Source organism: Pteropus vampyrus, unplaced genomic scaffold, assembly GCF_000151845.1.
Source record: "Pteropus vampyrus isolate Shadow unplaced genomic scaffold, Pvam_2.0 Scaffold18, whole genome shotgun sequence".
Taxonomy (NCBI): Eukaryota; Metazoa; Chordata; class Mammalia; order Chiroptera; family Pteropodidae; genus Pteropus; species Pteropus vampyrus.
The window spans coordinates 1333075-1347351 of record NW_011888799.1 but is presented as its reverse complement, the minus strand read 5'-3'; the positions used below and the strand labels follow the sequence as shown (position 1 = coordinate 1347351).

General features: G+C 52.4%; 1 protein-coding gene across 1 annotated transcript in view; it reads left to right on the top strand.

Annotated features, from left to right (window-relative positions):
* Positions 1 to 298: 298 nt before the first annotated feature.
* The window catches only part of MDGA1 (MAM domain containing glycosylphosphatidylinositol anchor 1), a 55179-nt gene continuing 41200 nt past the window's right edge, over positions 299 to 14277 (top strand). The window contains exon 1 of the mRNA XM_011354551.2: positions 299 to 1551. Coding sequence (XP_011352853.1) covers positions 1485 to 1551 — 67 coding nt within the window. The 5' untranslated portion in view covers positions 299 to 1484. The remainder of the gene's footprint in view (positions 1552 to 14277) is intronic.

Here is a 14277-nt window from a genome sequence, read left to right as displayed (position 1 = left end):
GATGGATCCATTTCTGTTTTCTGACATTTTCCTGCCGGGGGGGTGGGCGGGCGGAGTGAGGAAGAGAAGGAGGAGGGGCAGAGAGAGAGAGAGAGAGAAAGAGAGAGAGAGAGAGAGAGATAGAGGTAGAGAAGCAGTCTGCTTCCCCCAGCTCTGTTTTGTTTTCTCTAATTGGTCCTGGGGGAGGAGAGGAAATTGGACAGAGGTTGGGCCGGGAGAGATGGGCTGCCTTTAATTGGCTCCTTTTTTTTTTTTTAACCGGAGGGGAATCAAACAGGAGAGCGAGCGACAAAGGGTGGGAGAGCGAGAGACCGAACGCGGAGACGCGAGGAGGAGGGAGGAGTAAGGGAGGGAGGGAGAGAGGGAGGCGGGGGGAGCGCGGAATGAAAAGCTCGGAGGGGGGAAAAAGCAGCACAGCGAAGCCCAAGTTGCGGAGCGAGCGGAGCACTCCCGAGGCCCGGAGCCCAGCGGCTGCTGCGCACGGGAGCCCGGCCCGGCCCCGCCCTCTTGGGGCCCCCGCGGGCCGAGGCCGCCGGGCGGGGGCGGGGAAGATCAACTTGGGTCGCGGCGCGGCCCCGCTCGCCGAAAAGCACGGAGCCAGGGAGCGCCACAGCCGCGGCCAGACGGCGGGAGCGGAGCGCGGCTAGCGGAGGCTGCCTGCAAGCGCCGGCGCTGCAGCCCCGGCCTTGGCGAGAGCGCGAATATTTTTCAAACGACTCAAACTTTCCTCCTTTCCCAGCTTTCTGGGGTCTCTCTTGGCTGGAATTGTTCTCCTGATTCCCGCGGGGCGCCGGGCGCGATTCCTCCCCCGTGTTCCTCGGTGGCTCGGCTAACTTCGCGGACCCGGGGCCCCGTGGCTCTCGCCCGTTGGCCCAGCCAGCCAGCTCCGCTCCCTGGCTCAGGATAGCCGAGACTGGGCTCCGTCGTCTCCGGGAGGGCGCCCATCCCGGCTCCCTTGGATCGGGCCCTAGAGCCCCCGGCACCCGCCGCAGAACTGGAGACAGCGGATTAATCCGTGCGGAGCCGGGGCCTCCCCGCCCCACTCCGCGGAGGGGCGTCCCTTGGGCGGGGAAAAGACAAGTTTATCAGTCGTCGGTGGCCTGTTGGATCGAAGCGCCGCCGCCGACGCAGAGGGGTCCCTGGTGCCCAGTAACCCCAGCGGAGAGCCCTGGGGAGTCGGGGCGGTTCGGCGGCTGGGCTCCTCGGGCCGGGGCGCTGGCTGCAGCGCCGGGCGCGCGGAGGCACCCGGGGCCGGGCCAGCGCCCCCTGCGTCCCCGCACGGGCAGCGGCCCCGCTGGAGGAGAAACCCGGGTCGCCTCCACCGCCGCCTCTTCAGTCTCCCGGTCTCCGTCGCCGCTGTTGTCCTTTCCGTCGCCTCTTGGGGAAGGGGGAGAAACAAGGGGCATCGCGGGGCCCCGGCGTATGCGCCCCCCGCTGCCTCTTGGGCTGCGCTGTCTCGCGGGGATGAAGCACCGGCCGTGAAGATGGAGGTGACCTGCCTTCTACTTCTGGCGCTGATCCCCTTCCACTGCCAAGGACAAGGAGTCTACGGTAAGAACCCGCGTCCCGCTGCACAACAGCTTAGCACTGCGCGGAAACTTTGCAAGAGGCGCAAAGTGCGCGCTGCCGGGGTTCGGTGGGGACCCCGGCTGGCACTCTGGAGTGAATGCCCGGGTCCCCGCCTTTTTCCAGGGTGAGAGGAGATCGAGTTAGCTGCTTTGGAACACGCAGACGGGTCGTAGGGTCTGGCGTGAAGCCAGTGATGCCAGGAGGAGGTGCCCACTTTCCCAAACCCTCTCAGGGGCGGGAGTGATTCGGAACCGTGGAACTCAGTCGGTTCCGGAGACTCCGACAAACCCAAACCTGGGAACTGGACCAGCGACTTGCACCGAAATCTGGTTCTACTCTGGCTCGGCCTCTGGAATGGAAGTCGAGCGCTGCGCGACCCGGAGTTACGCGCGGCTCGCGGGCGAACTGGATGCCGGTACCGCGGCGGAGCCGGGGCTCGTCTTCCCCGCTCTTGCTGCGGCTTCGCTTCTTTTACTCGCCTCTTGACAGCCCGAGCAAATGCCAGCATCCCCTGGATCTGGCGCCTAAAACCCCACTAGCATTCCTTTTCGGACCTATCCTGAGCCAGTTCTTCTTATACCCGGTTCTCAGCTACAAAACCCCAGCCCCACCTTCTTCTCCCTGTGTGCACACACACACACACACATTCAGCCGCGGTCCCCGGGAAACGCAAACACTGCACGCGCCCACTGGCTACGTATCCAAACTCTGCCTCCTGCTCCGGAGCTTTGCTCCGATGTCCCCACGCCTCGCTCTCTGGGTGGGAGCCAAGGGAACTCTGGTCCCTCCTTCTTTCTCTCCTGTGGGTTTTTCAGGGGAAAGGTCATGAAAGCTGGCATCCCTCTCAGAGAACCTCCCTCTGAGTTCTAGCAGCCCTCAATGCCCTAACCCTACAGCACAAAAAGTCAGTCTCAGGGCCCAGTAGATCTTTCTTTGCCTTCTGACTGGAGGGCAGTTTGTGTAGGCCACTTTTTAATGATTTGTAGCTGGAGTGGGGAGGATTCTCTTCATTTCTCTGGGGTGGAGGGCCTAATCATTCACCTTTAGATCAGGGGAGAGTTTGACCTGTCCTTTTGGTGGAGGTCAGAGGCATTGTCTCCCCTCCCCACTCCTGGCTGCCAGCTTTGGGTACAGATGCTAAATGCTTCCTTCTAGGGGTGCCTCACAAGAGGGAGGGGTACCCTGAGAGGTTTTGGGGAGGTGACAAGCTCCAGGCCCTACACAGCTAGCTGGCTTAATTCCCTGGGGAGGCTGGTCTAGGCATCTGGCCAAACTCTGCTTCTTAATTAGTTTGTGTGTCTCTTACTGCCGGGCCCTTTCCATAGGCCAGAAAAGAAAGAAGAAGGAAGAATGCAGCAGGGACCAAGAGAGGCTGGGTTATGGGGAGGAGGCCACTGAGTGGGTCACAGAGGCCTCAGCCTCCCCAGGGCTGGGAAGACACCGGGGATGTGGGGAGTCCTCTTTCTTCTTTCTTGCCAAGGTTTCCCTGCAGCCTGTCTCCGTAAGAGGTGGCTTAAAGAGGGACATCGCTGAGGCCCTTACCTCTTTCTCACCACACCCCAGGGGCTCTGGAGAGGTATGGAGAGCCCCCTCATGTTTGCTGCTGTCCTTCACCTTGTCCTCCCTCTGACTGTCCTTATGTAGATCTGGCGAGCCCATCTCCTGGCCATCCCTCTCCTCTATCCCCTCCACCTTCTCCAACCTTCTCCAGGGCTGCACGGGGCTCATTTTGAGGAAGCTCCTCTGAGCCTAGCCCGGAAACCCTGGCAGTGAGAGCAGGGGGTGAGGGATAGATGCAGTGGTCTCTGCAGACTCTTATTTCAGAGTACTTTGGGGACAGGATTTAACTACTGGCTTATCTTCTCCTTTTCTTGATATATTTTCTTCCCTTCTTCATATGCCTGGGTCCAAGCTGCTCTCACTCAGAGAGAATCAAGGTTTGTGTGCACTGTGACCAACCGCAGATTCTTGGGGCGACATTTTTTTCCACCTGTCCTTTGAAAGTGTGGTTCCAGGGAAGACTGGGGCCTCAGGAGAATTGCTGAGTAAAAAGACTTTATCGATATGGATGGAGTGAGAGGAAGATCTGGTATGAAGAGGAAGACGGCAATAGGCTACGGAGTTCCTTGTGATACTAGAAGCTTTGGCAGAAGGGAGAATCATTGTAGGGCTGGGGCTGGGGTAACAAGTAGTATGGAGAGCTGGGTTTTTTTTTTATCCCTCATTTTCCCTCTATGCCCAAAGTAGATGAAATAGCTTGAGAAAGAGTATAGGGCTGAGGAACGGTCACTCATGTCATTGTATGCCAGCACCCAGCATGGTGCCTGGCACACAACAGGAGCTCAGCAAATATTCATTGCAAGAAGGAATGGCCGTAGTTGGGGAGAGTTTGAGGAAACGCTTCTTGAAATTTTTTCTTTCCGAGAAGTCTGTCTAGGTTGCCTTGTGGCAGAATAGCCCGGCATTCTTTGAATGTTTCTGCCCAGGGAGAGTCACAAAGTCTTAGGCTGTGGTGGCCATGGGGGACCTCATGGAGGAGAAAAGAAAAGAGGCTGGAAGCCCAGTGCTGTCTTGGCAGTGAGGAGGGGAGCAGGTTTTACTCAAGACAGAAAGAAAAAGTATGCCCTGGAGAGGGAACCCTAGCCCCTTCCTTTCTGCCCCCGGACCTGTGTGGCTGAGGAAGAAGCAGATTAACATGGAAGCTAAATTGAAGAGAGGGAGGAAGAACAGGATGTAGAGAGAAAACCCGTCAGAATCTGGCCTGAGCTCTGAGTCTCTGCTGAGGCTGATAGGCAGGTGTCCATAGCCCTATGCCCAGTTTCCCTCTGAGGGTCCTCTTGCCGACTCAGAGCTGTGCTGTCTGCAATAGGAGTGGGGAAGCATGCTCAGGCTGGCCAGGTGGCTTCACTTTTCTTTGGGGGCACAGATGCTACAGCAGCCGAGTACTAGACCAGATGGTCCATTTGGAGCTGGTTGCCTCTTTCCTCCCTGCCTCCCAATCTCCTGGCCCAGTTTGTTGTGCTCCACGGTGGATCCTGTAATCAGCTTTCTGGAAGGCCAGGGTGGTGGGCTGGCCCAAGAGGCCTAATTCTGGGGCAAAGACAGTATCTAGGTGAAGGAGGAAGAGTATCCTGTGTGAGGATAGACTCAGAGAACACCACCCCTGCCCCAACCTTCCTCCTGGCTTCCTCAGCTCCCCCTGCAGCCTCGGACTTCAAGTTCCAAGGGATTCCTCTCCCTTACAAAAACACAACAAACCCCTAGATTATTTAATATGCAGGAGTGGGAATTGACATTATCCTTAAGACAGGTTGTTTGCAACTTACTGGTGGAAGTCAAAATATTTCACCAAAGGTGTCATCAGAAACTACTATCCTATGCTAATTTTTGTGGGAACATGAAGACAGATGTTGAATAATTTGACAAGAGCAACATAGCTTACAGAATTATCACCAAGTCAGATTTTTCCCCCTCCTCTGAGGGGTGCAGAGAAGGAATTTCAGGAAGTGTGTCTTCCAGCGCCGTCTTCTGGGTATTGATCTAGGTGTGGGCGCTCTTGGGATTTTTCACTAGAGTTTCTACCCCATGCCTAAAACTGCCTGTCCATATCTGACTCTCCCCCTGGAGAAGGCATCACATAAGAAAACTCTGGTCCCCTAAGGGCTAACAGAAGGCTAAAGAGTTTTCCTCAAGAAGGTCCATGCTTCTGTCCCTCCTTCCTTCTCAATTATAAAAACTGCATGAGAGAGAGAGAGAAAGCCTTGTATCCCCAAATTCAGGCTGTTTTGTTTGCTTTGCCAGCATTGTCTGTACCCCCTTCCATTGATGTTGGCCCCTGAGCTTGCCTGAGGCCTCCCCTTAGGTTAAAGATATGCACAATGTCCTGTCCTACACTGTAGGCTGAGAATCTATGCTTCCTGGTTTTGTGGGGTTCTGGGGTGGTAGTGGTGGTGTGGTGGTGGTTAAAGGGGATTTTATAAGTCAGGAAAGCACCCTTGAGAGGGCAGGCTGGATATATACCAAGGGGCCCACTTGTAATTGGCCAGGCTTGGCTGTGAGCTGTTGGAGCCGGGTGGCAAAGCCTCATTTAAAGCCTGGTATTAGCTCTGCTTTGCTGGAACATGGAGGGACGGGCGGGGGGCTCCATAGGGAGAATGGAGGGAGCTAATCACAGCAGCCACGGCCAGCAAATGAATGATGCAGGAAATCAATACCTGGGGGCGGGAGTGGAAATCCGGGCAGTGGTAGCAGCCGTGGCTTCTTTGGCTGCCCAGGAGGCATGGTCAGGCCTGGGAGGAATGAGAAGGAAGCAGGAGAGTGATGCAACCTCCTTTCCCCTTTACATCTTCCCCCCACCACCCCTAATTCTGCTTTTCTCCCCTTCCCCCCATCTCTGTATTGCATCTCCTTTTGGCTGGGCTCAGGGACAGCTGGCCAAGAGATACCTCACCCAGAAAAGACAGGGGACCTGGGAGGTGGGACCTTGGGCCTCTCAGTCCTGGAAGAGCCCTGCCCTGTCCCTACCTGCCTCTGGACACCTGAGCCTAACTAGGCCCCAAGTGCTGGGCGTGTGCCTGCGGACCCTGCCCTGTGCAGCTGGCACTGCCACTCCAGATGTAGCCAGCAGGGGGCGGCCTTGGCCACCACATTGCTTACTGCTTTTCCTGGGCTCCCTCGGCCTCAAGACTCCCAGTGGGATGAAATTTATTCTAATTTCTCAGCCTGGAGTCTAAGGGGGCTCCTTAGGCCTTCTGAAGCTCCAGGCCTCCCTCCAGCTCTCATGTTTCCCCTCCCAGTGTCCCAAGGCATTCACCTGTGGCCAAAGCCATACTTCCTGCCCCCTAGTCCAAAGGAGTGACTTAAGGTGGGGCTCAGCTCAGTGGGTTCCTGCCCTGATGGGGCTGTGTGCAGAGCAGGGGCTCTTGCCCTAGCATAGCTGCCTTTTTGTGAACCTGGGGTGTGGCCCCTTTCCTGCATCTTCCCTGTCATCGTCAGAAGACGCTGCTTTGCAGCCATGTGTCTACTGATGGCAGGTCTTAGGTACTAAGAGGCCTCTATTGCATTTAAATGCTGATACAGGAGGCAAGAGCAATGCTTAACTCAAAGGAGTGACATTTTTTTTTTAACAATGAAATCTCCCTTTCTCTGGGTCTATGAGTAGCATGCACTCTTTGCAAAATAATCAGCGAATACATAAAAATATAAGGAAGAAAGTAAAACTCACTTGACACCCTGCCATGCCTTTGGTGATGGTCCTTTCAGGCATCTTTTTGTGCAAAGAGGAACCAGTCAGGGAGAATCGTTGGTTATAACAGCGATTCCAGATAGGTATGTTAGTGCCACATGCCTTACCAAGCATTTTCATGCCTCTTCCTCTTTTGATTCCTATAACATTCTGAGCGGTCAGCACAGTGGGTCCTATTGTCCCATTTAACGGATGAGGGAACTGAGGTTCCAAGAATTTAAGTGACCTGCTCAAGGTCACACAGCTGGTAAGAAGTGGTTCAGAGATTTGATCCTGGCGGATCTTCTGATATTTAATGAATTTCCATTCATTAAATATCTACTGAGTGCATCCCTTAAGCAAGGTCCAGTTCTGAGAATTGACAGTGCCACTGAGAGGAATAAGATGGAGGTTCTGCCCTCAAGGAGAAGGAGAGGGGAGTCACATACAAGATGGTGTTTCCTGGAAGATCTTGATAAATGCCAGGTGGCAAGGGCAGATAAAGGGCTGTGAGAATTCGAATGGGAAGGAAATTACTTCCAAGGCCTTGTGGAGGAAGGGGCATTTGAACTGGCCTTGACAAAAAGAAGTAAGGACTGAGAAGGGTTTCCCAGATGGAGGCAGAGGCACGGAAGATAAAGAACCTGGGTGTGTGTGGGAAATAGTGAGTCACTCGGCCAGGCTGGAGCATAGATTGAAAGGGGATCGGGGCTGTTAGAGTTGGAACAGTAAAGGAATAATAATAAAAATTGCTAATGTTTACAGTCTGGGCTGAGATCACAGTGTTGTGCATTGTCTTCTTTCATCCTCACCACAACCCCTTGAGAGAGTCATTCACAGCCTATTGTATTGATGAGTAAACTGAGAGCTCAGAAAGATGAAGTTACTTGTCCAAGTGGCAGAGCTGGGCTTAAACCCAGATCTGTTTATTCCAAAGCTTGTGCTTGGGAGGAGTAGGCTGGAATCCTGGGTTTGAGAGAAACTGTGGGGAGAGCCTCGAATAGGAAAATGGGTTGTATTTCAGGCTGGGTAACTATGCAGCTATGCGTTTGAGGAAAAGGGTCAGGAGGAAGGAGATAGGACAGGAAGTCCTATGATTGTCCAGGAAAGTCATAGTGAGATCTTGATCCAGGGTGGAGGCTGGGAGAACAGATAGGAATACAAGAACTGCAGCCATTCAACAAACATGTAAGTTAAGGCTCTGTGTGGAGCACTTGAGGTATTTTGAGAAAAATAAGCTCTTGCTTTCCTAGAGTTTATATTCAACCTGAGGGGAGACTGGCAGTAAACAAGTCAACGAATAAGTATATAATGCATCCTATGGTGATGAGTTCTATGGAAAAGGGTAAAGCACCCAAGCGGACAAGGCGTGGTGGACTGTGGTTCAAGTTCATATATAGTGGGAGGACTCCTTGAGTAGATGCCACCAGAACAGACCTGAAGGTGCCAAGAGAGGAGGGAGAAAGCCTGGTAGATATCTGCAGGAAGTGTATTCTAGGCAGGAGAATAGCCAGTGCAAAGGCCCTGGGTAGAGAAGCATGCCTGGCCTGTTTAGCCACAAGGAAGAGTCAGTATGGCTGAAGCAGAGTGAGCCATGGGGAGGGGAATAGGAGGTTGGAGAGTTAGTGGGACCAGATTGTTCACAGCCTTGAAGGCTATGTAAAGACTGTGACTTTTATTCTGAGTGAGGTGAGGAGCCCTAGGAGGATTATGAACAGAGGAGGGACATGAACTAACGCCTTTTTAATAAAATCCCACTGGCTGCCCTGTAGAGAATAGATGGTAGGGTGTTGGGTGTGGGGGAAGGGAGCCAGTTAGAGGCTCCTTCAAAAGGCAAGAAATGAGTCTGTATAATCATTAGGTCCTAAAAGTGCTTCAGGGAAAGCACAGGCAAGTGATAGGAGCTGAAAATGTTTCTGAGGTTTGGCGTTGGGAGACTTGGCACACTCTGGCATCAAGGTGGAGCAAAGTGGATGAGAAATCAGACTGGTTTGGGGCAGTGGAGTGAAATAATTCAGAGCCTGAACTTCTGGTAATAACCCCAGCTCTGCCTGTACCGAGTGTGAGAGCCAAAGTCCTATCTATTTTCTAAGGTGTGGCTTCTCCATTGGTCAGGTGGAGATCATTGTACTCACCGCATGTGTTTTTGATGAGCATGCCATGAGATAGTGCCTGGGAAGCCCTGAGCACTGTGCCCGGAACTTAGCAAAGCCTCAATAAACAGTTTTATTTTCATGACAATGCCAGTGCAGTTTTGGACTTCATGGGATGCCTGGGAGAAATGTTGATGGGGCTAGTGGACACAAGTCTCGGTACTCAGGAGAGAGATCTACTGTGAAGATTTATGTGCCTCTGGACTTATGTGCACAGAACAATGTGGGTTGAAACCATGAAGTGGAATAAAATTGCCAGGGAAGAGAGAGTAGAGAGGAGACTAGGCTGAGACCAGCGCCGTGGGGGTTGGGGGAAGAAAGAGGAGACAGAGCAGGTGGCATCAGGGAGGTAGGAGGAGACTGGAGAGGGGACAGGGACTGGAAAGCCAGGGGAAAAGACGCAGTCCATGAGAGGAGGGACATCTGAGGTGGGGCAGGAGACAGAGGAAGGGCCATCTGGGGACTGGGAGGTTGGTGGGGAGGCAGCTGCATCACTAAGTGGCTCCTTAAGATCCAGCGGGAGTGCCTTGGGGGTTTGCAGAATCTGATCCAGTGGGTCTGGGGTTAGGCCGAGGTTCTGCATTTCTAACAAACTCCAGGATGGTGCCAGTGCTATGGGTCCATGGTTCAATCTTTGAATGGCAAGGGCATACAAGGAAGGAGGACTGGACAAAAATGGGCGGAATTGGGTTGGAGGGCCAGATGGGCAGCTCACTGCCTCTGAAGCCTCAGCTACCCTATCTGGAAGCCTGGTTCAGGCACACCCATCTCTGGGGTTTCAGAGAGTGATAGCACTTTGTAAACTCAAGAGAACTGTGGGGACTCTGTTTCACAAGAGCAGTGTGGGTGACAGGCAGATGGTAGGGAGCCCTGGGTGTGGGTGGCGTGTGGAAGCCAGAGGTGCAGGCTGCGCTTTTGAGAAATGTGGCAGGCCGGGGAGATCAGGAATAGTAGTTTCCCCCTAGCGGCCTGGGCCGTCTGCCTGTGGGAAGCTGGGGTTACAGGGATGGGAGACCTTGGTTGCAGGGGATGGGGGGTGGGGGTGGTGACTTGAGCAGGCACAAGGGCACTCCTTGTCTGGATTTGGAGTTTCTACCTCAGGCTCTTCTTGATTCCTGTCTAGTCCCAAAAACTCGGCCGAGATAGACTGATTATCTGGAGGGTTGGAAGCTGTGTAGAGAAGTGGTTCTTAACCCATGTACCATGTCGGAACCACCTGGGGAGCTTTCTCAGCAACAGATGCCTGGCTCCACCCTGGACCTCCTGAATCAGAGACTCTGCAGGTGGCATGAAGGCAGCTGTGGTCGCAAGAGCTCTCCAGTTGATCTGCGGGCACAGCTGGTATAGACAGTGCATCAGAATGAGTCAGGTCCAAACAGATGTCTTTTTCCCTTAGGCTTTTTGAGGACATTTCTGGGTTTTCCAGGTCACTGCCCAGGCTTCATTTCAACTAAGCTCATCTGGACTCTGGGGTCTTTAAAAAAAAAACAACAACACTTACTATTTTTAAAATTATGAACATGGAGGCTTTCTATTTTAATAGTATTAACTGGAAGGTTCAGGTCGGAAGCTTGGGAGTCTGGCTCCTCTCCCTGCTTCTAACCAGGAGATTTCCAGAAGTGAACCAAGGTGACTGAAAGAAACTGCCTCAGAATTGCTGTCTTCATTGATTTGCAATAGGTAAATTATGTTACCTTTTTGAAATGTGGCCCTTTTGTCTCTTCTCTTCCCTGTTTGGTTTAGAATCAAATGAAAACTTCAGAACTGGACTACATTATTGCTATTCAAGCAAGTATTTCATAAGTACCTGCTAAGTGTCTGGAAGGGTGTTGGGCGCTGTGGCTGCAGGGGTGAAGGGCACCTATGGCCAAGTTGCCCACAGTGGAGCGGGAGAATGCAGCCCTTTCCAGCACCCTCATTTTCCACGTAGGGAAGCTTGAGTGACTTGCCCAAGGCCCTATAGTTGTCAAGTAGTGGATTCAGGATTTGAACTCAAGCCTGCCCAATTCCAAGTCTATTGCCTACTGCTCCAAGTGCGAGGCTCTTCAGGGCAGTATCTGGCCTGTTCTTGTTCCCTGGGCTGTGCTGTGGAGGATGGGTTGGCCGATGAGAGCAGCATAAGGACCCCAGTCCTGTATCAGGGAGGAATCTCATTCTGTTGCTAGACAAAGACCTGATGGCAGAAGCTCCAACAAATTAAAGTTGACTTAAGTCTAGAGGTAGGCTATCCATGGCTGCTATGGCGGCAACTGGTCACTAGAGATCCAGGCTCCTTTCAGCTGGTCACTCTGCTCTCCGGAGAGTGATAGTTCTCAAACTTTGCTCCCTTTTTTCCCTTCTCCCCACCTCACACACTGTGCACACTTCCGTGAGGCTGTTGATTGCTGCTGGTTGGTACCTCTTTCCTCTAGCAAGTGGTTCCTTTCAGTCCCAGCCACAGAAGAGCTCAGTGGACCCTCTTGGTTTTTGGAAGCAGGGACTGAGGGGCTGTGCCAGAAGCCATGGGCCAGAGAGTATCATAGAGGTGATCTGGCTCATCTTTCTGTCTCGGCAGCACACACCCACATGAGACCAGTGAATCCATTGCTGTTTGCTCAGTGTCTCTGGTCCTTCGTTGTTGGGAAGTTCTTCTCATTGTCTGACCTTTTTTCAGCTTTCCACAACATAACCTCTTCTCAGAAAGATTCAGGAGCTGAGGCCTTTGAGCTGAACTTGAATATCTCCTTTGCCTTGAGACTTTCCCTGTGTGATTCTTAGGAAATTGTTAATGAGACACTTTTCCCCATCTCTGAGAGGGACATCAGGTAGGTAGAGATGGAGAGGGAGCTGGATTCTGGTGGCCTTATCTCTGTGGCTTTGTTTCTGGTGTTCCAGTGAAATGGTGACCTTGGGGAGGTTGGTTTAGCTTCCAGCAAAATATATAAGCCCACAAGGCAAGCTGAAGGTCTGTGCCATGGTAAGGCCTGGCTTTACTCTCCTTTCTGGAATAAGGCCACAGAGTAGACACAGAGAAGGCCAAGGGCTCCAAGGTGTTGCAAGGAGTGAGCTCAGCTGCCAGCCTTAAGTGACCCAGAAGCAGACCTTCGAGATTCAGTGCAGGACTAGACTGAGACCAGAAAGGGTAAGTGGCTCGTTAAGGTCACACAGCAATTAGGCGCCAAGGCTGAAATTAAAAACCATGTCAAAGGACTCTACCGCTGGATATTTCTCATTCTACTATCTCACCTTGTAGACTCAGGAGAAGCCAGGGCATGTTTGCATGGTATTTATAAGCTCATTTTATGCTTACATCTCTATAATTCTCTCCCTACCCCTGTAAACCCCATTTTTTATTCCCAGGCTTCATTGCATCCAGATTATAGGATCTGGGGCTTATTCTGGGTCTTGGTTAGATGTTAGAAGCCCTTAATGAAGTGTCAGGGAGGCCCCTGGAGGCCCCTCCTTGTAGGTGGAGGAGGCAGCCAGCTTGGTAGTGTCACCTAGAGATTGCTGCCAGTCTCCTCCAGGTCCAACCTCTCTGTCACACTGCCTATGTTCTACCTTATAGTTACTAACAAGTTAGCCCCCAAAAACATGGCCACTGTTTCCAGAAGGTTGCTCTGGGAATACCTAGCAGCCCTTGAGCCTTTTCCCAGTGGTTCAGATTGCTCGATCAGGTGAGTTGGATTTTGAGGTGTTGGGATTCAGTCAAAGAGGTTTCCAGAGAAGTGGCGGGTGGAGGTAGGGAAGCATGGTAGGGTATTTGATTGTGTGTGTGTGTGTGTGTGTGTGTGTGTGTGTGTGTGTGTGTGTGTGGTTGTGAGGCAATACGAGGGCCCTAGGTTGTGGCCACATGAGAGATTTAATAGGAGACACCATGACAATCATATCTGGCTTGGACTTGCGGTCTTAGTTTGGGTTCCCCAGAGGGATATCCTGAGATAAAGAGCTGAGTACAGATAGTTTGTTTGGGAGTTAAGTCTTGGAAGCTCTGGTAGTGGAGAGGGGCTGTGAGATAGGGAAGCAAAGGGAACCAAAAAAAGGTACACTGTCAAGCTAGTCACCACCATGTCTCACTGGGGACCTCTAGGTCACTGTGTAAAACGCACACTTTAGAATTCTCCCACCATGGTGAGGGAGCTGGGGCAGGTGTGCACTGACTCCCCTATGTTGTTGGTTGAGAGCTGCTCCTGGGGGTATTAGTTCCTGGTTCTTGCAGCCCACTGCACACACAGGTAGTGTGAGCTCTAGCCTCAGGAAGAGGGAAGCAGGTGCTGGCTGGTGTGCACTGCAGCAGTTAGGGGAAGGGGGTGGGTAGCAGGCATCGGCAGCCTGTACTACATCCTGCCTAAGCTTTGGGTCTTGCTTTTTCAGATCCAGCCTGTTTTGCTGAGTTCTTTGTTCTTAAGTCTTGTCTTCTGGGCTGTATGTATAAGCCCTGATTCCAGGCTAAAAACTCTCTCCTGCAGCCACCAGACGTGTGAGCTGTTCATTTACGTCCTTGGATTCTGTGACCAGAACTCCAGCCCATTGATTTTCCCAAGACCTTCCTGGTAGAGTCCAGGCTATCCCTGAAGGACTGAGAGACCTCACACCTGGGGAGGGGAGGGTTAGGGGCTTGCTGAGGAAAAGCCCAGAATATCCAGAGTGCTTTGGGCATTGCCATGAGAGACATAGTCATTAGCTTCCCACCAGCTGAATTCAAAACTAAGAGGTAAGGACAATTTCTGAGACTAGAAGATTGCCCCTTCTCTCTGCAGGCAGGATTCTGTGTGAGTAATAAGGCCGACTGCATTCTGTCCACTTCCTTCTGCAGGAAAGAAACCTTCTCCCATGGGTAATGACCCGGGAGAAGCTTGCTTGCACCCCTGAATCCTCCTTGGCCTTATGGGTCCAGATCAGAGTGCTACCTCCATCCTGTTGTGAATTTCAGTCTCATCACTACCAATTGGAACCTGAGATTAATTAATTAATTAATCAAATTTTTCTTGAGCACCATGTATGTTCATGACACTGTTCTAGGTGCTGAGGATACAGCAGAGAACAAGACAGAGTGATGATCTAGAATCACGAGCTTGTAGAGTGGGACAGAGCCAGGAAAGATCTTAGGGCAAATCTCATCATTTGTCAGAAGAGAAACCTGAGGCTGAGAGAGGGCAAGAGAAGTCCTCAGGCAACATAGAAAATAGGCAGCCCAGTTTGGAATCATGGAAGGTCAGAAGTAATGGGCTTAGAGGTCTCCTGGACCTTTGCTTCATTTTTAGAGGCAGAAATGAGTAGCCAGAGGTGAAGGGTCCCACCAAGCTAGTAACACTGCTCTGCCTGCCAGTGAACGCACCCTTCTCTTCCACG